The sequence below is a fragment of the Pipistrellus kuhlii genome, unplaced genomic scaffold (genome assembly GCF_014108245.1).
Source record: "Pipistrellus kuhlii isolate mPipKuh1 unplaced genomic scaffold, mPipKuh1.p scaffold_m20_p_2, whole genome shotgun sequence".
Lineage (NCBI taxonomy): Eukaryota > Metazoa > Chordata > Mammalia > Chiroptera > Vespertilionidae > Pipistrellus > Pipistrellus kuhlii.
In genome coordinates this window covers 102,681,537-102,707,076 of record NW_023425515.1, presented here as the reverse complement: position 1 = coordinate 102,707,076, position 25,540 = coordinate 102,681,537, and the positions used below count along the sequence as shown (strand labels likewise).

Sequence of the window (25,540 nt, the reverse complement as noted above, 5' to 3'; positions counted from 1 at the left end):
GTCCTAATATTAATCTTTGTCTCTTCAGCTGGGTAAGACTTAATGGGAAATTTTTTTATTGTTGTTGTTGTTATTATTATTATTATTATTATTATTATTACTATTAGAGGCCCAGTGCATGAAATTCGTGCATGGGTAGGGTCCCTCGGCCTCGCCGGCGATCAGGGACCATCTGTGGGGTGATCACCAGGGTGATCGTGGGGGGCCCCCATGGGCACCCATCTTGGCGCCGCTCACTCTCTGGCTCCACTGCCTGATCGCCCTACCACCGCCACTGGTTGCCTCCCTCTGCAGGTGACCAGTGGGGCAATTGGGGGGGCTCCCGCTGGCACCTGCCTTGGCTGGGCTGGAGCAGCTCCTGCATTGAGTGTCTTCCCCCTGGTGGTCAGTGCATGTCATAGCAACCAGTCATTCAGTTGTTTGTTTGCCAATTTGCATATTAGGCTTTTCTTATATGGGATCATTACTACTACTACTACTACTACTACTAAAGCAAATTTACTTATATCCAATGCTATCATAAAATGCTATGTAAGTGCATCACAGAAACAACTGACTTTTATATATACTAGAAGCCTTCCTTCCCATTGGCTTCCAGCACCAGATTTCCTCTGGCACCTGGGACCGACCAAGGCCTTCGCTCTGGCCGGAGTCTGCCATCTTCGTCTTTGCTACAGACTCTGGAGTCTACAGTCTTCCTCTCTGCTGCAGCTGGAGTGCTATTCCTATAGATCCCTTCATTCCCTGCCCTGCCCAGTCACACTGCACCTGGAACAGCTGGGCAGCAGCCATCTTTATCCTTCTAATTTGAATATTCCCTCCTGATTGGCTGGTGAGCATAGTGGAATGATGGCCAATATGGATGTTTCTCTTTTATTAATGTAGATATTTTTTCGGGAGTGGGGTTTCCAGTCTATTATTTTTAATTTTTTTCTTTATTGTTTAAAGTATTACAAATAATAGTACATATCTCTCCTTTTCTTTCCCCGCTAACTTTTATATTTAGCAATTTTTCAAAGCATGTATCGCCCATCATGCCAGAATTTGGCAAACCACTGCATGTGGACCAAATCTGACCACTGCCTGTTTTTATTAGGACATATTCACGCTCATTCACTTGCTTACTGTCTATAATTACTTTTGCAGAGTTGAGGCATTATGATAGAAATCATATGGCCCTCAAAGTACAAAATTTTTACTATGTGGTCTTTTAACAGAAAATATTTGCTGACCCATATTATATACTTAAGGAAACCAACGAAAAAAAGCATTCTGGCCAGGTAAGTATGGCTCAGTGGTTGAGCGTCAACCCATGCACCAACAGGTCACCAGTTCGATTCCCACTCAGGACACATGCCCGAGTTGCAGGCTCAAACCCTAGCAGGGGGCAGCCAATCAATGTTGATGTATCTTCCTCATCTATATTTCTATCTCTCTCCCTCTCCCTTCTTCTCTATCTAAAATCAATAAAAACATTTTTTTTAAAGTATTCTGCCACTTAATACAAAAAGTTTCTCCCAACTTCAATGCATCAGTTTGGACACATTGCCATAAATCCAATTACCAATAGATTCAATCACTTACTGATAGCCACTCGAATCACCACACACTCATGCAAGCACATGTAAAATTAGTAAGGACTGTCTTCTATATAATAAAAGCCTAAGCGGCCACTACAGCAGAATGACCAGACGGACCGGTCACTATGATGTGCACTGACCAATAGGGAGCAGATGCAGAACACAAGAGCTGCTCCCTGGTAGTCAATGCCCTCCAACAAGGGGAGCCCCGAAGCCGGGCTCATGGCTGGCAAGCACAGCGGCAGAGGTAGGAGCTCCTCCCGCCTCCATGGTAGCGCTAAGGAGCAGTGAGCTGAGCTGTAAGGTGCAGCGAGCAGACAGGCAGTAAGGAGCACAAGGTCCTAGACTGCAAGAGGGCACAGGCTGGGCGGAGGGCCTCCCCCAACAGTGCACAAATTTCATGCACCAGGCCTCTAGACCAATCTAATAAAGAGGGAATATGCTAATTGACCCTCATGCCAACAGAAAGATGGTACTGCCCACAGCCAATAAGGAGGGAATATGCTAATTGACTTCTCTACCCTCAAAGATGGGTTGTCCACAGCCACAAGAAGGCAGCACCTAGTCCCCTCAGCCCCGTACAGCAGCAGGTGCGCGGCAAGGCCAGGCCCAACCCCAGGCGGACCCGGCTGCTCCACACACCTGCCTCAGAAGTCCCCCCCCCAGTTCCCTCAGCCACCCAGTGCAGGACCAAGGCACAGGCAAGCCTCAGGTGGCGGCTGCCCAGCCTCCAAGGGCTGGCCTGAGGCACAGGAAAGTCTCGATGGCAAGTCTTGTCCTGCTGGCAGTGGCAGCAGCAGAGGTGTGCTGGAACATTGCCTTCCCCTGATCGCCAGGTTACCTCCCACCCTTAAGGGCTCTCGGACTGTGAGAGGGGGCAGGTTGGACTGAGGGTTCCCCCTCCAGGGCATAAATTTTCATGCACCGGGCCTCTAGTATATATAAAAAAAAAACCTAGAGATAGGGATGGGCAACGATGTACCTATGCTAGCAAAAAAAGAAATCCTTGTCTTTTTTGAGTGCTAGACTGAGACTGTGATGGGAAAAAGGAATCTCTCTAGGGATACAGCAAACTCCCAGACAACATTAAGTCAAGGTCATATTCTAATTGCAGGAGACCACAAATGAACTCAGGGAAGCCAAACAACTAAATGAAGTGAAAAATAAGGTACCTATTTATCACTGCAAAGTAGAAATATTACAAGCAGTTCAAGACTCATTGGGAAATATCAAAAATAAAAACAAAATTCTGACCAGATGGATTAGTTGGTTGGACCATCCCATGAATCAAAAGGTTGTGGATTCAATTCCTGGTCAGGACACATACCTAGATTACAGGAGCATACAGGTGCAAATGACAGATATTTTTCTATCTCTCTTAAGTCAATAAAAATGTATCCTCGGGGGAGGATTAAAAAAAAAAAAAGAATACAAACAGAAAACACACAGCCAACTAAGGAATCCCAGGAGGCAAATTAACTCTAAGATTCTGAGTTAAGTTAAATTTTAGAATCTATAAATTTTCCCAGCCCAGTGCTTTAATTGTTAAAGTTATTCCTTTCTGCTCATCCATTTCTCCTTCCCACAAATACCTTCTCCTGCCCATCTTCAACATATACCTCCACTTTCACATTTCCAATAAAAAATTGGCAAAGGGAAGTTGAAAAAAGAAACCCAATAAAATGTGCAAAACTATTATTTATGCAACTTTACTATAATCGAATACTATTTAAATTACACCACTTTTATAAATAATTATAATGCAATATACCAGCCTATACTCACAAGAGTATGAACAACGTAGACTACCTTCTAGTACAGTGCCTAGTATGCGCCCAGCCTGTTTTGTCACTGGTGACTGATATGGCAATTAACGTGTTAATAGATACCCACAAAACAGATGAATGTTACATAAGCACTTAAAAGTAGTTAAAAGTCCCCAGGTTATTGGGGTTTTTACTTTTGCTTGTTTATATATTTTTTTAAATATATTTTATTGATTTTGTATAGAAAGGAAGGGAGAGAGATACAGAGTTAGAAATATCGATGAGAGAGAGTCATCGATCAGCTGCCTCTTGCACACACCCTACTGGGGATATGCCCACAACCAAGGTACATGCCCTTGACCGGAATCGAACCCAGGACCTTTCAGTCCCCAAGCCGACGCTCTATCCACTGAGCCAAACCGGTTTCGGCTACTTTTGCATGTTTTTAAATATAGTACTTGCTTTTATATTTTTAAAAATGTCAACTTGCCAAACTTCTCAGATGGTTGCCAGAACAGATGATGAGAAAGCAAAAGCTTAAGAATAGTGTATTTTATATTGGAAGTATCTATATATATAAAAAGCCAGAGACCATAACAATATAATGACCATAACGACCAGTCACTATGACACTCACTGCTTGGGGGATGGAGCGGCCAGCCAACCTTCCACAGCCCATCCCCAGGGCCCACCCCACACCTGATTGCCCCTCCCTACCCCAACAGGGGGTGGGGCCAGCCAGCCAACCTCCTGCAGCCCCTCCCCCTGGCCAGCCCCACTCCAGAAGGACCCCTACCATTCTATTGGCTGCAGCCCCTGCCCCAAGCCAGCTCCATGCCTGATTATACCAATTGGTTTTTACCAACCTCCCCTGGCTCCAATCAGCGGCAGGGCCAGCTGGCCCACCACCCACAGACCCTCCCCATGGCCAGCCCCAACTCCAATCAGCACCCTGCCCCAATCTGGGGCAGAGCCTCCATGTTCCCTCCCCACCACCAATCGCCCTCGGACCCTCCCCCCAGCCGGCCCAACCCTGATCAGCCCCAATCAGGGCGGGCCCACCAGCCAACCTCCTGCTATCTCCTCTTCTCAAAAGGACCAGCCCCAATCCACCAACTGGGGCCAGCTAAATCCCACCCATACATGAATTTGTGCACTTGGCCTCTAGTCCTATCTAATAAAGAGGGAATATGCTAATTGGCTATAACTCCATCACAAAGCTGGCTGCACCCACAGCTGAAGCCAAGTTTCCATAAGGTGCCTTAATGAGCAATCAGTAGGGGCCTGAGGCTACACCCTCCCCCGCCCCCATGGGACTTGACAGGAGACTCAGACCACATGCCCCACCCAGCAAGCCTTGACAGGGAACCTCAGGCCACCCCAACCCCTCGGTCCTGGAGTCAGGCTGGGGGACCTCAGGCCATGCTCCCGCCCCAACGCCAGGCCAGGGGACCTGAGGCCATGCCCCTCACCAGATGGGGCTTGACGGGGGACTTCAGGCCGTGCTTCGCCCCCCCTCCCCTGCCCAGCACTAGGCCAGGGGACCTGAGGGCGAGAAGCCCTGCCTGGCGGGAATAGCATTCCTCAGGCCGTGCTCCCCACCCAGGGGGGCTTGACGGGGGACCTGAGGCTGCACACCCCTGCTGGTGGAGTTTGACAGGGGACCTCAGGCCATGCCTCCCCCCCAGAAGGGCTTGATGGGGACCTCAGGCCTTGCCCCCACCTGGCAGGGCTTGACGGGGGACCGCAAGGCACGCCCCCCCATCCTGGTGCCACACAGGGGAACTGAGGCTACGCCCTCGGCCCGGCAGGGCTTGAAAAGGGTGGGACTGGCCAGGTCTGGATCTAGCCCAATAGGGGGGAAAGGCCCAGGCTGGGTCTGGGTCTCATGTGATTTTGAGGGACATGTGGGTGGGCGGGAACTTGACTCTGGGTCCCCCTTTTGATGTGCACGAATTTGTGCACAGGGCTGCTAGTTTTCTAATAAAGCCAAAAGCAAAGTTAATCAAACATTTCTCTAGCCAGAATGTCTTATAATCTAATATATATTAAAATGGGTCTTACCTGCTTTTTTAAATTATCATTTAATTCTTTCAAGGCATCAAAAGAAGACCTTAGCCTCTTGCTTTCTTTGTTTTTATCCTTGAGGACCTCAGTTAAGTGTGTAACTTCTGCATCATGTTGCTAGGGGGGGAAAAAAATCTTATTTAAAAATTTGGTAAGGATTCCTTGTCACTGTAACAGTACTTGGAAGCTGGGTCCGCTAATTGGCATATACACTACTCCTTACTGTAGAGCAATGTTCCACCTGGATCCAGTTACAAAGTTTATTTGGAAAGTTGAAGGCCTTAGTTCTACTGGATTTGCATGGAGCCCTCTGTGGCCTTTTGCTTTGAGTGCTGTTTTCCTTTTATCAGAGGGCAGCACTGTATAAATTACTATTTTTCCCACAGCATATTCACTTGAATTGTATTATTAACAAAAGAAAAAGAGGCCACATATTGGGCAGAAGTCACCATTCAAGGCTAAGGTAAGCTTCCTGTATACTTCTAAACTGCCTTAATAGAAGTATTCAAATCCCCTGAATAGTGAACTGGAAAGTCTACAGGAGAAAAGAGGTTCCAGTTTTCATTAGAAACTTTTATAATTAAGGGAATCTTTAAAAACTGATCTCATGAATTTTGGGCTCATGTGGCTTTAGTTATTTTTTGCTTTCCTTAATGAATGAGACTCTTATTACTGGTGTAACTAACATGCTCTTTTGCCCCCAACTGCCCTCCTCTCCTGGCCTGATTGCCCCTAACCACCTCTGCCTTGGCCCCACCACCATGGCTTTGTCCAGAAGGACATCCGGAAGATCTCCCAGTCTAATTAGCATATTATCCTTTTATTAGTATAGATATATTTATTTCAGAGAGGAATGGAGAGAAAGAGAGATAGAAACATCAATGACAGAGAATCACTGATGGGCATGTAGCAGGCCCACTGGGGATCAAGCCCGGAAGCTGGACATGTGCCCTGCCTGGGAATGGAACCATGACCTCCTGGCTCAAAGGTCAATGCTCAACCACTGAGCCATGCCAGCCAGGCAAGCATCTTTTCATATATCTATTGGCCATCTGCATGTCCTCTTTAGAGAAGTGTGAATTCAGGTCCTCTGCATATTTTTTAATTGAAGTTTTTTTTTGTTTTTTTTTGCATGTGGTTTGAGCTATATAAGTACTTTAAAAATTTTACATATTAGCCCATTATCAGATATCATTAGTGAATATCTTTTCCCATTTACTAGGTTGTCTTTTTGTTTTATTGATGGTTTTCTTTGTGTGCAAAAACTTTTTAGTTCGATGTAGTCCCTTTATTTTTTCTTTTGTTTCCCTTGCAAAAATATGGCTGAAAGAAATGTCAGAGATTTTACTGCCTATATGTGTTTTTTTTCTAGGAGTTTTATGATTTCGAGTCTTAAATTATTTTTTTTAATGTATTTTTATTGATTTTAGAGAGGGAGAGGGAGATATAAACATCAATGATGAGAGACAATCAGTGATTGGCTGCCTCTTGCATGCCTCCCACTGGGGATCAAGCCCTTAACCTAGGCATGTGTCCTTGACCAGAATTGAACCCAGGCCCCCTCAGTTTGCAGGCTGATACATTTCTCTAATTATTGGTACATTGAGCATCTTTATTTTTATTAATATATACATATATATAGTATATAATAAAGAGGTAATATGCATATTGACCCTCACACCCTCACATCACAAGATGGCCACCCCCACATTGTCACAAGATGGCTGGAAGGGGAGGGCAGTTGGAAGTGATCGGGCCAGCAGGGAAGGGAAGTGGGGGGAGACTGGGCTGGCAGGGAAGCAGTTAGGTATCAATCATGCTGGCAGGGGAGTAGTTAGGCATCAATCAGGCTGGCAGGGGAGCGATTAGGGGGTGATCAGGCTGGCAGGCAGAAGTGGTTAGGGGCAATCAGACAGGCAGGCAGGTGAGTTGTTAGGAGCCAGCAGTCCCGGATTTTGAGAGGGATGCCCAATTGGGCCTAAACTGGCAGTCAGACATCCCCTGAGGGGTCCCAGATTGGAGAGGGTGCAGGCTGGACTGAGGGATATCCCCCTGGTGCACAAATTTCATCCACTAGGCCTCTAGTATGTATATATATATATTTGTTTACTTCCACTGAGCCAAACTGGCTAGGGCTGGCAGGAGGTATCAGTTGGGGGCAAGCAGGCCCGTGGAGGGGTGGGGGGGGGGGGGGGCGCAGATGGAGGTGATCAGGCCAGCAAGGGGGACAGCAGGGGACACGCAGGCCAACAGGGTGGGTCAGCTGGGGTTGAGCAGGCTGGCAGGGGGCTGTTGGGGGCAATCAGGCTGGCAGGGGGGGGGCAGTTGGGGGAGAGCAGGCCAATAGGCAGAGTATTATGGACAATCTGGCAGGCAGACAGGTGAACAGTTAGGAGCCAGCGGTCCCAGGTTGCAAGAGGGATGTCTCAGATTGGAAAGGGTGCAGGCTGGACTGAGGGACACCCCTCTCCATGCATGAATTTCATGCACCGGGCCACTAGCATATTTTTTTTCAAAGATGCTCAATGTACCAATCACTAGAAAAAAAAGCAAATTTAGAGCATAATGAGATATCACCTCACACCTGTCAGAATGACTATCATTAATAAGTCAACAAACAACAAGTACTAGAGAGGATGTAGAAAAATGAGAACCTTCATGTACTGTTGGTGTGAATGCAGATTGGTGCATCCACTACAGAAAACAGTATGGAGGTTTCTCAGAAAATTAAAAATGGAACTTCCATATGACCCAAATATTCCACATTGGGGTATATCTGAAGAAACCCAAAACACTAATTTGGAAGAATATATACATCCCTATGTTCATTGCAGCATTTTTTATAATAGCCAAGATAAGGAAGCAACCCAAGTGCCCATCAATAGATGAGTGGATAAAAAAATTGTGGTATAGCTCAGCCAGCGTGGTTGACCTGAAATCAATAAAAAATTATGGCACATATTTACAATGGAATACTACTCACCATAAAAAATAGAATGAAATCTTACCATTTGTGACAGCATGGATGGACATTGAGAACATTATGCTAAATGAAATATCAGCCAATGAAAGACAAATAACATAATTTTACTTATAAGAAGAATCTAATGAACAATATAAATTAACAAACAAAAGAGACAGATTCATAGATATAGAGAACAAACTGATTAGAGCAGAATTGAGGTACTGGGTGAATAATGTGAAGGGTTTAGAAGTACAAATTTGTAGATACTAAATAGTCTCTGGGATGTAAAGTACAATACAAGTAATACAGTCAATGATATTATAATAACTATAAATGGTGCCAGTTGGGTACTATAAATATTGGGTGGAACATTTTGTAAAAGTATATGATTATCTAATCACTATGCTATGCACCTAAAACTAGTTCAAAATAAAATGGCTCAGAGATAGGGATAGAGTCTGTCAAGGGTATATACTTTGGTTGCAGGCTTCTCTCCAGCCCAGGCCCTGGTCAGGGTGCAAACAAGAGGCAACCAATTGATGCATTTCTCTCATATCGATGTTTCTCTTTCCCTCTATCTTCCACTCTCATTAAAATCAATTTAAAAATATCCTCAGGGTGGGCTAAATGCAGCCCACACTATAGCGGAGACCTCTCCCGGAGCTACGGGCTCAGAGGAAAAACTACTCCACCTTACAAGGAAAAGTGGATCTTATCTGAGGCCTGAAAAACCCACAACAGTGGAGAGCACCAAACAGCTGTGACGCCCTAATCAGCGCAAACACGTGAATTCAAGGGAGTTCTTCAATCACCAATGGAAAGCACAGAGTTTGCCAGGAATAATGTGAGGGACCTGGGTCCTGGCCACAGCACCGGCATCCCTGCAGCCAGAGGGGCGCCGAAAGAGGCAGCAGCTATAGAGAGAACCGCACGTGCTGCAAGGCCCACTGTTGGGTCTGGTGTGATCCTTCCAAAAATCAGGACTTCTTTAAAACGCTGCGGGACGCAGGACAAATTGTTAAAAATCAGGACTATCCTGCCAAAAGCAGAAAGTTTGGTCACCTTAGCACAAACCCATCCTGCGCACTCCTGGGCCTGCTGCCCTTCATCCCCTTGCCTCTGAGTACTATGAAAAGACTACCCAGTTTGGCATATCCTGGGAGACTGCAGGGGGAAATTGCCTTCCTGTAAATGGGATCAGAGCGGGGAGAGACCATCTGGGAGCCAGCACCAAGGCAGCCCACTTCCACAAAGCGGTATTGAGTGCCATAGAGAAAGAAGGCAAAAGGAGCCAAAAAGTAGAGGAAGGCAATCCAGAAACACTGCCACCTAGGGGCTGAATTACAAACTGACTTCTTTTATTATTACTTTTAATTAATCAAAAATAAAGGGACATAATTAACTAAGAAATAGCCTACTTAAAAATAAGGACTAGCTTACAAAACTGGGATGTACTGGGATGCAGGGAACTGCAATACTGTCTGGTCTGAGAAACAGGGGTGCCAAATAGAATAGAAGAAGTGAATGACCTTCACTAATGCACATTTTTTATGCTAATTTTTCGATTTTTTATTTTATTCTCGTTTTTTACATCTTTTACTTAAGAAACAATTTTTTTCTTTTATCCTCACTTGATTTTACCTTTTTAATTATTTTTTAGTTTCAATCATCATTATTACTACTGCTATTTTGCATTTTTTTTGTTTTTCTTTTCTTTTCTTTTTTTTAAGTGCCATTTTATTTTCTCTTTATTTTACATTGGGAATAGTGTTCTTTATTCTATTTTCATTTTTCCTATCACAACTCAACGTTTACACCATCACTCTCTTCCTAACCTTTCCCCTTTTGGTGTCCTGTTTATCTTAACCCTTTCCTGTTTTAGATTTTCTATATACCCCCACCTAAAATTTTCTGCTTTAGTCTTTATGTATACCCCCTGCTAAAATATTCACACTACTTATAAACCTAATTTCCAATCCCCTGTTCCAAGTGCATACATACCACTCTCTTCACTATCTTAACTATTAAAAAAAAAAGTTTTCCTCTCTGTCCCTTTGTTGTTGTTTGAGTGAATGTTGATTATATTGAATTTTTATGCTTTTTAGTGAGATTGATGTGCTTATTCTTTCATTGTTATTGTTGCTTGGTATTTTTTATTTTCTTTGTCACTTCTGTTTCTCCTTGCCTTGCTTGGTATTAGTGGGTATTGTAGTTTGTATTAATCTCCAATACTGTTGCAGGCATTTCCTTGTTGTGGTTGTTCTATTGGAATTTTCTCCACATATATATAGTTTGTTACCATTTTCTCTCTTGGTCTCTTTCTTGTCTCTCTTTTTTTTTCCTTTTCCTAATTTCATTTCGACACTACTTTTTTTTTCCTTTCTTTTCTTTTCTTTCTTTTTCCTTCTTCTTTTTTTTACTCTTCTTTCTCTCCTATCCCCTAATTTGCCTTTTTCTAGTGGTCACCTTTATTAGAGGTTATTAATATCGCAAATAAATTTTTGTTCAATGCCTTCTGTGTTGTATTTTGTACCTTTAAATCAACACAAAAGAGAGAGAACTACATAATCAGACATCCTGAAAAGAGAAACCATGGGAAAACAAAGAAATAGCCTGCACATGAAAGAAAAGCATGCATCAGCAGAAAAGGAAGTAAACCAATTAGAGACAAACAACCTATCAGAGCAAGAATTCAGAGAAATGCCCAAAACCGGTTTGGCTCAGTGGTAGAGCATCGGTCTGTGGACTGAAAGGTCCCAGGTTCAATTCCGATGAAGGGCATGTACATTGGTTGCAGGAACTTCCCCATTTTTAACTCTCTCTCCCTCTCCCTTCTTCTCTGTAAAAAATCAATAAAATATAAATTTTTAAAAAAAGAATTCAGAGAAATGATCATAAGATTGCTAAAAAGAATCGAAGACGAATTTGACAATATAAATAAAAACCAAGAGGAAATGAAGAAGAACCAAGAGGAAATGAAGATGAACCAAGAAGAAATGAAAAATGACAGCGCTACCATGAAGAACTCAATAGAAAGCATCAAGAGTACACTAGAAGAAGCAGAGGACCGCATCAGTGAGCTAGAAGACAAGATGGAAAAAAATACCCAATTAGAGCAGCTTCTGGAAAAAAAAATTAAAAAGCAGGAGGAAAGCCTAAGGCACATGTGTCAAACACAAGGCCCGCGGGCCAAATCCGTCCCGCCAGGCCTTGCAATGTGGCCCGCACCGCGCTGTCATCACTGCACTCCGCTGCGTTTCCATCACAATGACAGTTTATGACTGTTCAGTAAACCATTCGGCCCGCGATTTAGGCTGGATTTTAGATTTTGGCCCCTTCTCTGATTGAGTTCGACACCCCTAGCCTAAGGGAACTTTGGGACAAAACAAAACAATATTAGAATAATAGGGGTTCCAGAAGGAAAGAAAACTAAGGAAGGCATAGAAAACCTGTTTCCAGAAATAATGACAGAAAACTTTCCTGAGATAGAGAAGAAAAAACCCACACAAATCTAAGATGCTCGCAGAGTCCCAAGCAGAATGAATCCAAAAAGATCGACAAGCCACATTATAATTAAATTGGCAAACACTTACAACAAAGAATCTTAAAAGCCAGAGAGAGACAGAAAGTTACATATAAAGGAACCCAATCAGACTAGCAACTGATTTCTCAACAAAAACTCATCAGGCCAGAAGGGGATGGGATGAAATATACAAAGTCATGCAAAGGAACGGTCTGAAAGCAAGAATACTGTACCCAGCAAGGCCATCAATCAAAACTGAAGGTGAAATCAGGAGCTTCACAGAGAAAAAAAAAGACTGAGGGAATTTATCACCACCAAACCAGCAATACAAGAAATGCTAAAGGGTCTACTGTGAAAATAAAGAAACAGGAAGTGGTCAAAGAATAAAAAATGGCGACAAATAAGTACCTATTAATAATAATGTGATTATTTTAAATGTAAATGGAATAAATGCCCCAATCAAAAGACATAGGGTAACAGAATGGATAAGAAAACAAGACCCATATATCTGCTGTCTACAAGAAACCCATTTCAGAAAAAAAGACGCACACAGACTGAGAGTGAAGGAATGAAAAAAGGTTTTCCAGGTGAATGGAAATGAAAAAGAAGCTGGGGAAGCAATACTTATATCTGACAAATTAGATCTCAAAGTGAAGGACATAACAAGAGATAATGAAGGCCACTTCATAATACTAAAGGAAGCAATCCAACAAGAAGAAATAACCCTGGTAAACATATATGCACCCAATACAGGAGCACCCAAATTCATTAAAAAAAAATTGCTAGAGGACATTAAAGGAGAGATTAATAGCAACACACTCATAGTAGTAGATTTTAATAGCCCACTATCACCTTTGGACAAATCATCTAAACAAAAAGTCAGCAGAGAAACAACAATCCTAAATGACTCACTAGACCAGTTGGAATTAACTGACATCTTCAGAACATTTCACCCCAAAGCCACAGAATATACATTCTTCTCAAGTGCACATGGGTCATTTTCAAAGATAGACCACATGTTGGGATATAGGCAAAGTCTCTTCAAATTCAAGAAGATAGAAATCATATCAAGCATCTTCTCAGATTATAATGGCATAAAATTAGAAATCAACTACAATAAAAATAATCCAAAGAAATCAAACACATGGAGACTAAACAGCGTGCTATTAAACAAGGACTGGGTTACCAGAGAAATCAAGGGAGAAATTAAAAACATCCTGGCAACAAATGACAATGAAAACACAACAATCCAAAATCTATGGGACACAGCAAAAGCAATCTTGAGAGGAAGTTCATAGCTGTGGAGAACAGTATGGAGTTTACTCAAAAAGCTGAAAATGGAACTCCCATTTGACCCAGTAATCAACTTCTAGAAATATATCCTAAGAAACTGAAAACACCAATCAGAAAGGATATATGCACCCCTATGTTCATAGCAGCACAATTTACAATAGCTAGGATTTGGAAACAGCCTATGTGCCTGTCAGTAGATGATTGGATCAAAAAACTATGGTACATCTACACAATGGAATACTATGCTGCCATAAAAAAAGAAGAAATTCAAAAAGGCTCCAGGCTGGGAGGCGCGCGATGAGGAGCGGGAGCCACTGCCAAGGGCCAGCAAGCTGGGCGCTGGCAAGGAGCCGGGCAACAGGGCCCCCCCAGGGGGCGGGGGGCGGCGGGGCTGTTGCTGCTGGGCCCTCAACCACTAATTGTCGGCCACGGAGCCGAGACCCAGGGCTGCTTCCTGGGTGGCTGAAGCTGCGCAGGAGGCCGAGGAGAAAAAAGGGGCGCAGCGAGCCAGCCTGCTGAGCTTCCAGGACGAGGAGGAAAAAACCAAAGAAGTTTTCCATGTGAATAAATCAAGTTGTAGCAAAAAGATAGTAAAATTACTTAAGAAAGAATACAAAGAAGATATTGAAAAATCGAAGATTAAGACAGAATTCAACTCAGCAGCCAACAATGCAACATAAGTGCGTTAAAAAATAAAAAAATAAAAGACAAAATGTTGGAGCGGCAGCGGCCAGGCCCAGAGTGGCCAGGCCCAGAGCAGTGGCAACCGGGCCTGGAGCAGCAGCAGCCAAGCCCGGAGCAGCCAGGCCTGGGGCAGTGGCAACCAGGCCTGGGGTGGAGGCGGCAAAGCCCAGGGCAGCTAGGCCTGGAACAGCCAGACCCAGAGCATCCAGGCCCAGAGCAGCTGGGTCGGGAGCAGCCAGGCCCGCAGCTTCCAGGCCCGGAGCAGCAGCAGCCAGGCCCAGAGAAGCCAGGCCGGGACCGGCCAGGCCCGGAGAAGCCAGGCCTGGAGTAGCCGGGCCTGGAGCAGCAGGGCACGGAACAGGCCTGGAGCAGCAGCATCCAGGCCCGGAGCGGCAGCAACAGGGCACCAAGCAGCAGCGACCAGACCTGGAGCAGCTGGTTGTGGAGCGGCCCAGAGCAACAGAGGCCAGGCCCGGACCAGCTGGGCCCTGAACAGCTCGCTCCTCGCCTGCCCATGCCCCAGAGCTGCTTCTAAGACATGGCTGGAAACTTTCGGGGGAACTTGAGGGTCTGCTGAATCAAGTGATGAAGGCTTAGATCTGGATGTGCTGAGTTATTATAGCACTGGGGTGTTGATCTGTGAGTGCCTTGTGTGGGGTCTGGATGAGGTTGGTTGATCTATTTGGAAATGTCTTTTGTGTGAAGTGTATCATTGGGCATGTGGAGGTATTATTGATTTGAGAAAATGCTAAGTAATTGATTTACTGCCTGAAAAATTTAAAAGTTCTGAAAGTTTAAGGTAGGGGTGTCGAACTCAATCAGAGAAGGGGCCAAAATCTAAAATCCAGCCTAAATCGCAGGCCAAATGGTTTACTGAACAGTCATAAACTGTCATTGTGATGGAAACGCAGCGGAGTGCAGTGATCACATTGCAAGGCCTGGCGGGACGGATTTGGCCCGCGGGCCTTGTGTTTGACACATGTGGTTTAAGGTCTCTTGCCAAAAGAGGCTTTAAAGCTAACACCTTAATTTTAATGGAGAAAGGGGAAAACAACCCCTACCCACCCAGAACAGGTAATCCAATTCCAGCCAGCAGCTATCTTTAAACAATGTGTTCATTTACATTTGAATGGCTATGCCTTTTGATAGCCTAAGGGCAAGTTTACATGTAAACAAGTTTGCTTCTCAGTTCCCAGGGCAGAAAAAACAAGGTTTAAAATTATTAGATTTTAAAATTTATTCTTAAAAATATAAAAGTTAATTAAAAAAAAAAGAGGAAATTAAAAAACCTGATGAACAATATTAACTGTTGATTATAATAGAATCAGAGATACAGGAGGGGAGTGGACTGACAATTCTCGGGGGGAAAAGGGGAGTGGTGGATGCGGGAAGAGACTAGACATAAACTGTGCACCTATGGATGAGGACAAGGGGGGTGAGGAAAGGGCAGAGGGTGGGGTGGGAACCTGGTGGAGGGGGGAAGAAATGAGGAACCTTTGTAATAATATGAATAAAGATTGATTTTTTTAATTAAAAAATAAATAAAAAATAGAATAATTAACTCACCAAAAAAAAAAAAAAAAAAAGGGAATTCTTATAATTTGCAGCAACCTGGATGGAATTGGAGAACATTATGCTGAGTGAAATAAGCCAGTCAATGAAAGAAAAACACTACATGATCTCATTCATTTATGGATAATAAAGAACATTATAAACTGATAAACAAAAAGATAGATACAGAGAGAGTAAAGCAATCAGACTGTCAAATTACAGTGGGGAGGGTAGGGAGATATGGGGGAGATAAGAGATCAACTGAAGGACTTGTATGCATGTATATAAGCATAACCAATGGACAAAAAACTCTGGGGAGGGAGGGCTTGTATGGGCATGGTGGGGAGCAATGGTAAGATATGTACACATATAATACCTTAATAATAAAAAAATAAAAATAAATAAAATTAAGTTAAATTAAATTAAAAAGAAGTGGGCTGGAGGCCAAGTCCCTAAATAAATAAATAAATAAATAAAAATATCCTCAGGTGAGAATTAAAAAAATAATAATAAAGAAAAATTAAATTTAAAATTATACTTACTTGAAAAATCAGGTTAAAATTCTCATTTCTCAAGTTTTGCACATCCCAAAGATATTGAAAATATATGAGTTTCGTTTGCAGTATGGCAAGATAAGACCAGTATACAGTATTTCTCTTACTAATTACAACTAAAACCCCTAGACAAAGCACAAAAACTGTGAAAACAAAGCAGGAAATTGTAAAAAGAAGTGAAAACTTGAAGTAACCTAAAGTAAGTAGTTCCTAAGATTTTTTTCCTACTCATTTTCTATAGCAGACTTAGGCCAGGGCAGGCCTCAGTAATTGCAAAGTACAGCTTTAGTGTAGGCTGATAAAACTCTCAGGCAAGTTGGGAACCCAGTGGAGGGGGATAATGGAGAAAATGAAGGACATCTGTAATAATATCAACAATAAAGATTTTGTAAGAAGCATAGGGAGATTCAGCATAATTGAATTGCAGCTTAAAAAAAGCTAAGATATATAATAGAAAATTCATGTAATGTTTCTATTTACATGACATTTTGGAAAAGGCAGGGACAGAAAGAAGATCAGTGGTTTTAAAGGGTTGAGATTAGGGGAATAAGGATAACTACAAAGGAGAATAAGGAAAATTTAAGTGCTGGAATTATTATCTTGATTATGGTGGTGATTACAAGACTTTTAAAACAGAAAGAATTCTACACTATATATTATACATACAGGAATATATTTCTTGGTATGAAACAAAGAAGGGAGCAATCCTATTTAATAAAAGAGTAATATGCAAATTACCCAACACTGTCACACCCACAAGCCATGCCCACCAGCCAATCAGGAGCAAGTATGCAAATTAACCCAACCAAGAGGGCTGCAGCCACTAGTGAGCAGGAGGTTTGGGTTTCCCTGGCAATGGAGGAAGCTAACCTTTCCCCACACCCTGGCAGAACTAGGCCTCCACTCAAGGCTACAAATTTTCAATTATATAAGATAAAGAAATCCCAACAAAAATGGCTGCAACCATGGAGCAAGCAGGAGGCTTGGCTCCACTGAAGGCTACAAAATTTCAATTTTAGAAGATAAATAAATCCCAGATACCAGGGTTTCCATTTGGGTCACTAAGGGGGCGTGGCTTGCCTGCAATCTACCACAGGCCCCTTGCCCAGGCCACCCCACGCCCCAAGGGAACCCCCACCCTGATCCAAGATGCCCTTCAGGGCAAACCAGCTGACTCCCACCTATGCACCAGGCCTCTATCTAATAAAAGAGTAATATGCAGATTGACCATCACTCCAACACACAAGATGGCTGCCCCCATGTGGTCAAAGATGGCTGCCCCCATGTGGACACAAGACAGCCACCATAGATGGCCAGAAGGGGAGGGTAGTTGGGAGGAATCATGCCTGCAAGAAAGGGTAGTTGGGGGCAATCAGGCCAGCAGGGGAGGGAAGTTGGGAGGGACCAGGCCTGCAAGGGAAGGCAGTTGGGGTGACCAGGCCAGCAGAAGAGGGAAGTTGGGGGTGACCAGGCCTGCAGGGGAAAGCAGTTGAGAAGGACCAGGCCTGCAGAGAACAGTTAGGGGTGACCAGGCCTTCAGGGAAGGCACTTAGGGGTGACCAGGCCTGCAGGGGACAGCAGTTAGGGGCAAATAGGCTGGCATGGAGCAGTTAGGCATCAACAGGCTGGTAGGGGAGTGGTTAGGGGGTGATCAGGCTGGCAGGCCAAAGCAGTTTGGAGCTATCAGGAAAGCAAACAGTTGGGAGCCAGCAGACCTGGATTGTGAGAGGGATGTTCGACTGCCTGTTTAGGCCCAATCCTACTGAAATCAGGCCTAAACAGGCAGTTGGACATCCCTCGAGGGGTCCCAGATTGGAGAGGGTGCAGGCTGGACTGAGGGACACATACCCCATGCACAAATTTTGTGCACAGGGCCTCTAGTACAACCTATATAACATTTTTCACATAAACAATTAATCTGAATATAATCAAATCCAGAATAAGACATACTCTATAATAGTGGCCGTCAACCAGTGCTCAGGGAGCACTAGTGGTCTATGAGGTTGAAAAGGTTGGCAACGGCCGGTTTAAGAAAACCTTTGGAGCAGTGGTCGCCAACCGGTAGTCTGCAGACCACTGGTGGTTCATGAGGTCCGAAAGGTTGGTAACTGCTGCTCTATAAGAATACTGGCCTGGAGCCTTCAAAGAGAAGTCTTTCAAAAAACAAAAATAGGCCTAAGCTGGTTTGGCTCAATGGACAGAGGCCTGCAGACTGAAAGGTCCCAGGTTCGATTCCGGTCAAGGGCACGTGCCAGTGGGAGGTGTGCAGAAGGCAGCTGATGGATGTTTCTGGCTCTCTATCCCTTTCCTTTTATCTCTGTGAGAAAATCAATTAAAAAAATATTTTTTTTTAAATATTGTAGTAGAGTTGACTGCTCTAGATTCAAAGAAAGCACAAAGATATGAAAAGGAAACATAATGCATGGATTATGTCTAGTTTCTTGATCCAAAAATACAACAAAAGCAGCAATAAAATACATTTCATTCTCCCAGGTGGGAAAGTGAGTGTGAACTGTACATCAAATTACTTAAAAGCCTCTATGGAAAATGCTAATAACTAGTGGATCTAAATTAAGAGAAAAAAGAGAAACTCTAAACTCAAATGCTATAGTTACCTCCTTCATAATCTGAAATCTTATAAGAACTTCTTCTTCCACACCTTTCATTTTACTCAAGGCAGTTTCATGTCTGAACAATAGTTGTTCTCTTTCAACTAAAAAATGTTCTCGCTTCTGAAGTTCTTCAGCAAATTCCTGTTGTGCTGCAGTTTCACACTGTATCAAAATGTAAGATTTAAAAATGTGTTTTTAAAAGTACATTCACAAATTCTTCAAATTATATTTTATTTACTAAAACAGAATAATCAAATGGTACCAAGCAAAATCTGAATTACAGTAATAATTAGAATAGTACAACAGCAAGTAAACTTGTACAGAAATTTTAATTTGCTGTAAAAATAACATGATACTATAGTGAGATTTTGGGGTCCAAAATTACAGTATTATACTGAATTAACCCTCTTTCTAATCCAGCTTAAATTCCCTGCTCCACTTTTTTACTTCTGTTACGTTGGGCTAAAAGACCCAAGCCCTGAACTAAAGCACTAACTGCCTTTCCTACCTCAGTTCTATACTGCTAAATACTGCTGGAGAAAAATCACACACTATGAAAAGCAGTACCATTGTGAATGTATTGTCTCACACCTCTAATGCAGTCTAGAAATCTTATTTATATTTTCATGGTTGGCTCTCTCTTTCCCATTCTCCACAGTGTCTATTTCAAACCTTCTCCACTCTTTACCTTGAACATATCACCTTCTCTGTCCTTCAGTGCAAACAGCCTCATCTCTATCTTCACAGGGAAAATAGAAGAAAGCCAAAGAAATCAACCCCCTGCCCTCAATACACACATTTATAAATGTGCCCTTACTCCGTATTATAAAAGTAGAGGCTGGATGCATGAAATTCATGTACAGGAGGGGGTCCCCTCAGCCCAGCTTGCACCCTCTCCAATCCAGGACCCCTCAGGGATGTCTGATTGCCGGTTTAGACATCCCTCTCACAATCCTGGACCACTGGATGCTAATCACACACCTGCCTGCCTGCCTGACCACCCCTAACTGCCCCCTGCCAGCCTGGTCACCCATCACAGCCCCTCCAACCAGCCTGGTTGCCCTACGCAGCCTTCCTGTTCAATTGTTTGGTGGTCCCTCACTCCGCTGACCTGGTCATAGGCAGCCATCTTGTGAGGGCATGAGAGTTAATTTGCATATTATCTTTTTATTATATAGGTCTAGAGGCCCATTGCACAAAGGGATTCCCTTGGCTTTTTCTCCGGCACTCAGGACCCAGGCCTTTGCTCCAGCCAGAGTCTGCCTTTGTCTTTGCTGCAGACTCCAGCTGGAATCTGACATCTTCGTCTTCACTACAGACTCCAGCCAGTGTCTGCCATCCTCATCTGCGCTGCAGACTCCAGAGTCTGCAATCTTGTCTTCGCTGCGGCACTCCACTCCTGTAGATCCCTTCACCACTCCCTCCCCTCCCCTGCCCTCTCTCTCATAGCAAGTGTCCTGCCCCTCCTGGCCACTCCGAACCTGGAACATTTGGGTGGCCACCATCTTTGGCCTTCTAACTTGCATACTCACTCTGATTGGCTGTGGGCAAAGCTGAGGTAGAGTCAGTTTACATGTTTGTCTATTATTAGGTAAGATAAGCTCAGGATCTCATTGCCTTCTGCCCTCTTGTGAAGACTGCCATACTGAGTATTCCTTTAATATTTTTGACATCTTCCATCTTATCTGAAATGAAATCTTTTGACCCCACTCAACTTATCTCCTCCCCTTCACAAACTTCTTTAAAACTGTGTCTACATTTGCTGAGCCCTCTTCTGTACCTCTCAATATCTGTGAATTTATTTTAATCTGGCCTCAGCCAATGTACCCCTATTTAAATGACTTAACTATTACAAAATCTAAAGATCACCTTTCAGTCCTAATTTTATTGAATCTTCAGCAATGTCTTATATTATTGTCCCTTTATTTCCAACTTAAAATATTATTTCATCAGTTTCCACATTCTACTGGTTTTCCACATCCCTCTCTGTCTCCTATGTGGGCTCTGTTTCATCTTTTGTCTTTTAATTACTAATGTTTCTCAGGCTTTGGACTTCAGCCATTTATTTCGCATTTTTCACACACTCTCTGCTTGGTTCCATCCACACAATGGCCAATTTCACCCAACCTACAACTACTCAGCTCTTTCTCTAAGCTCCAAACTCAAGTCCAATCAACCTATTTGAATAAACATGTCTAAAACTGAATTCAATTAGCAATCAGGAAAATGGAAATGAACACTACCATGATGAACAATAAAACGAACAAAATATTGCCACCCACAAAAGCATGGATCATCCTAGAGGGTATAGTTCTAAGTGAAATAAGTCAGACAACGAAAAATACCACATGATTTCACTAATATGTGAGGGTTTTTTGGAAAATCAAAACAAATAAGGAAAACAAAACACACTTAGATTCATAGAAACAAAGAACAAACTGATGGTTGCCAGGGGGGAGGATAGTGGAGGGATGGATGAAAATAGTGAAGGGCAATACAGTCAAAAGCAGTGTGATAACTTTGCAACTTCCCTAGACTTAGTGTGCTGAGCATACCACAATGTATATAAAAATGTTGAATCACTATGTTGAAACTAATATAATATTATATACCAACTATACTTTAATAAAAAATACTTTAGCCAGACCGGCATGGCTCAGTGGTTGAGATTCAAAGTATGAACCAGGAAGTCACAGTTTCAATTCCTGATCAGGTTATATGCGGGGGTTGTGGGCTCAATCCCAAGTAGGCAGGAGGCAGCCAATCAGTAATTCTTTCTCATCACTGATGTTTCCATCTCTCTCTCCTGCTCCTTTCATCTCTGAAATCAAGAAAAAATGAATTTAAAAAAAAATACTTTTAAAAATCCACAATGAAATATCACTTTACACCCACTAAAATGGCTAGAATCAAAAAGACAAAATAACAAATGTCAAGGATGAGGAGAAACTGGAATCCTTGTTCACTGATGAGAATGTAAAATGATGCAGTCACTTTGGAAAATAGTCTGACAGTTCCTCAAAATATTAAACAGTTACCATATAACCCAGTAACTCTACTCCTAAGAATACAAACGAGGCCAAAACCGGTTTGGCTCAGTGGTAGAGCGTCCGTCTGAGGACTGAAATGTCCCGGGTTCGATTCCGGTCAAGGGCATGTACTTTGGTTGCGGGCACATCCCCGGTAGGGGATGTGCAAGAGGCAGCTGGTCGATGTTCCTCTCTTATCGACATTTCTAGCTCTCTATCTCTCTCCCTTCCTCTCTGTAAAAAATCAATAAAAAAATATTAAATAAATAAATAAATAAATAAATAAAAATAAAAAAAAGTAGAGCCCAGCCAGTGTTGCTCAATTGTTGAGTATTGACCTATGAACCAAGTGGACACAATTTGATTCCTGGTCAAGGCACATGCCTGGGTTGCAGGCTGGAACCCTGTAGAGGGGCACGCATGAGGCAGCCAATCACTTATTCTCTCTCATCATTGATGCTTCTATCTCTCTCTCCTTCCCCCTTCATCACTGAAATAAAAATATAAAGAGAAGAAAAAATGGCAGCCAAATTAGGCAGAAGTGTAGTGCACCTCATCCAGGGGCCAGACTGGAAACCTAAATCGGAGAACACCTGGAATTAAATTAGGCACAGCTGCGGAGGCAACCCACAACAAGGAAGGGCAGAAAATGCCTGGAGACTAGTAGGGAGGGTGGCAAGAGCTCTAGAGGGCAGCAGGCCACCAAGCCACCGGGCCAAGAGGTAGAGGAGGAAGCTGCATTAAGGAAGTAGCAGTTCCCTCAGAAAAACAGATGCCCAGCCTAGGTTGAGCACCAAAACCATGTCCCTTGGTGGCAGGTGTTACATCCAACTGTGAAAAGGAGCCACAGGGCTGCTGGGGAGTCTGGACCCAAGACCAGAGCGGTGAAAGGCTGCACCACGAGAGTGCTGGGGAGGAGAGAAAGCCATGATTTCATTGTTTTTGTTTTGTATTTCATTTTGTTATGTTTTCAAGGCTTATTCTTTATTTTTTTAATAATATTTTTTAATTATAGTATAGTTTTAGGTGCACAACCCATTGATTGGACATTTATGTAACTTACAAAGTGACCATGCTGAAAAATTTGTACCATCAAACACCATAGAGTTATATTATTGATTACATTTCCTATGCTGTACTTTACATGACTATTCTGTACCAGCTAATTTGTACTTCTTGTTTTTTAATTCTTACTGTTGAATGTATTACATATGCCCCTTTAATCCCCCATTGTCCTCTCCTAGCCCACTCCCAACTCCAACCCAGACCTTCACCTCCCTATTGTCTGTGTCCATTGATTATGCTTATATGCACACAAGTTCTTTGGTTTATCTCTTACCAGTAGCCCCCAACCCTCACCCATCCACCCCTGCCTTACCTCTGAGGTTTGACACTTCTATGTCTCTGGATCTATTTCTGTCCATCAGTTTACATGTTCATTATATCCCACAAATGAGTGATATCATGTGATACATATATATATATTTTTTGACTGGCTTATTTCGCTTAGCATAATGCTCTCCAGGTCCATCCATTGCAAATGGTAAGAGTTCTTTCTTTTTTTACAGCAGTGCTATATTCCATTGTGTATTTGTTTTTATTTTTTAAACCCAGAACACTCATTGCAATCACTAAGCCAAGGCTTTGGCACAGGGAGGGAGGCACTGACTTGAGGTGCTTGAAGAGAGGCTGGGGAGGGAAGCAGGGCAGAGAGACCTGCCCAAGGGTCCAGCATTAGGCTTCCACACTTAAGGGGCCATTTCTCCCAGAGGAGCTTACCTCTCCCAGTAGCCTCAGGGCAGGTGATGCAGCCTGCCATATGCTGTATTTTCAGCTTTGCAGAGGGAACAAAGACAGAGGCCAAGCTTACAAGTCTAAATAGTCTCAAGGAGTCCTCAGTGACTGGATTGGAAGAAGGCCCTGTTGACCCCGATATTCTGGGAACCAGACTGATAAAAACTCCAGATTGCCAGCCAAACCCATTGGTCTCCATACAAGGATCTCTGTCCAACCAAGGACAGAATGATATTTTGGGTTACTTGTGGAGCACTACTTGTGGGGCAGGAAAAAATACCCATCTTGCCCTAGCTGGTTTGGCTCAATGGATAGAGCATCAGCCTGTGGACTGAAGAGTCCCAGGTTCCAGTCAAGGGCACATGCCCAGGTTGCAGGCTGGATCCCTAGTGTGGGGCATGCAGGAGGCAGCCAATCAATAATTCTCTCTCATCACTGATGTTTCTCTCTCTCCCCCTCTCCCTTCCTCTCTGAAATCAATAAGAATATATATTTTTTAAAAATACCCATCTTATTCCCTGAAAGTGAAACAGCACCAACCCCAGTTAAAGCGCTCTCAGAAATAGATGCTTGAGCAATTAAGAATGACAGCTAGCAGACAGGCAAAGAGGGCATATTGGTCCCATCTGCTTGCAGAAAAAGCATGAGACACACAAGCAGAGAACCTGTGGATTGCTTGGAGCTTAAAGCAGGGTACTAAAAGCTGAAAGTGCCTAACAATGGTTAGCACCTAAATAACTAACAGGAAGCCTAGAATTGGCAGACAGAACTGAAGAGTGGGGCCCTAAACCAACTCCCATGGGGCATTAAAACTTAGCAAAAGCGAATGACACTTCATTTCTGTTTTATAAGTGTGGTCCCTCAGCCTGGCCTATGAGATGGGGCCAAAACAGGCTCTCTGACATCACCCAAGGGGTCCTGGATTGTGAGACCCCTTTAGGGTGAGGGACCCATCAGAGCACAATCAGAGATGGGGAGGGACACAGAAGATTGGCCAGCCAGGGAGGGACTGCATGAGGGCTCCAGAGCATGTCCAGTCTGCCTCATTCAGTCCCCATCAGCCAGACACCAGCAGCAAGCTAACCTACTGGTCAGAGCATCTGCCCCCTAGGGGTCAGTGCATGTCATAGCGACCATTTGACCAGTCGACTGCTCCCAAGTGGTCAGTGCACATCATAAAAAGCAGTTGAGCGGCCTTAGAATATCATTAACATATTACGCTTTGACTGACCAGCCGACTGGACACTTCCATAATAAGCTTTTATTATATAAAATTTTTGTTTTTCTAATTTTATTTATTTTCTTCCTTTCTTCTCTTTTTTCGCTCCCATTTTCCTACTCCTTTTTCTGTTTTAATTTTTCTCTTTCTTTTTTCCCCTTTTTAAAAATTGATCTTCTTTATCACCTGAGTGATATATTATTCTAGTATTTCTTGGTTTATTCATTTTATCTAATTTCCTCTTCCCTGCTTCTACTCCATTACCCCTTCTCTTTTCTTTTTCTTCACTACTCTTTTTTTTCTCTCTCTTATCTTACTCTTTTCTCCTAATTTTTAAACTTCGTTCAGATCCTCAATTTAGGCCTATCTGCACTCTTCTCTCCTCTCCTTTTCAAAGAAATAAAAAATTTTAATTAATATTTTTCTTTTCTTCTTGTTTCCTTTCTTTTCTCCCTTCTATATCCTAAACCAGGGTCCTTCCCCTATTCCTCTAATTCCTTAACCTTATGTTCTTTATTTAAGCCCTGCAACTACAGATTCTGCCCTCCATCCCTTTCTAGGTGTTTGTGCATTTTGGTTTATTTGCTTGTTTTGTTGTGTTTTCTTCACATATTTTTTCATTCTATTTTTCTCGCTATCATTCATGCTCTCTTTTCTCTTTCCTAATTCTCTTTTGGCTGGTGGTCACATTTAAACGGGGTATAGGTGCCTGTGTACACTAGTGTTCTGTTCCTTCTGTGTCATGTCTTAGCTTGTTGTATTTTGTGCCGTTCAGTCAGTACTTCCACAACAGTTGGGACTTTGTGGCAGGCAGCAAGCCACATACCCTGTTTCCCCGAAAACAAGACAGTGTCTTATATTAATTTTTTCTCCCAAAGTTGCACTAGGTCTTACTTTCAGGGG

The 25,540-nt window shown here is 43.1% G+C and overlaps 1 protein-coding gene across 8 annotated transcripts in view; it reads right to left on the bottom strand.

Annotated features, from left to right (window-relative positions):
• CCDC138 (coiled-coil domain containing 138) overlaps nucleotides 1-25,540 on the bottom strand; it is a 122,004-nt gene that overhangs the window by 82,305 nt on the left and 14,159 nt on the right. For 6 of the 8 annotated variants that reach the window (XM_036447979.2, XM_036447981.2, XM_036447978.2 and 3 more), the window contains 2 exons: nucleotides 18,599-18,757; nucleotides 5,411-5,530 (listed from right to left, as the gene is read on the bottom strand). In XM_036447979.2, coding sequence (XP_036303872.1) covers nucleotides 5,411-5,530; nucleotides 18,599-18,757 — 279 coding nt within the window. The remainder of the gene's footprint in view (nucleotides 1-5,410; nucleotides 5,531-18,598; nucleotides 18,758-25,540) is intronic. The other 2 variants (XM_045584178.1, XM_045584180.1) reach the window with 1 other exon arrangement.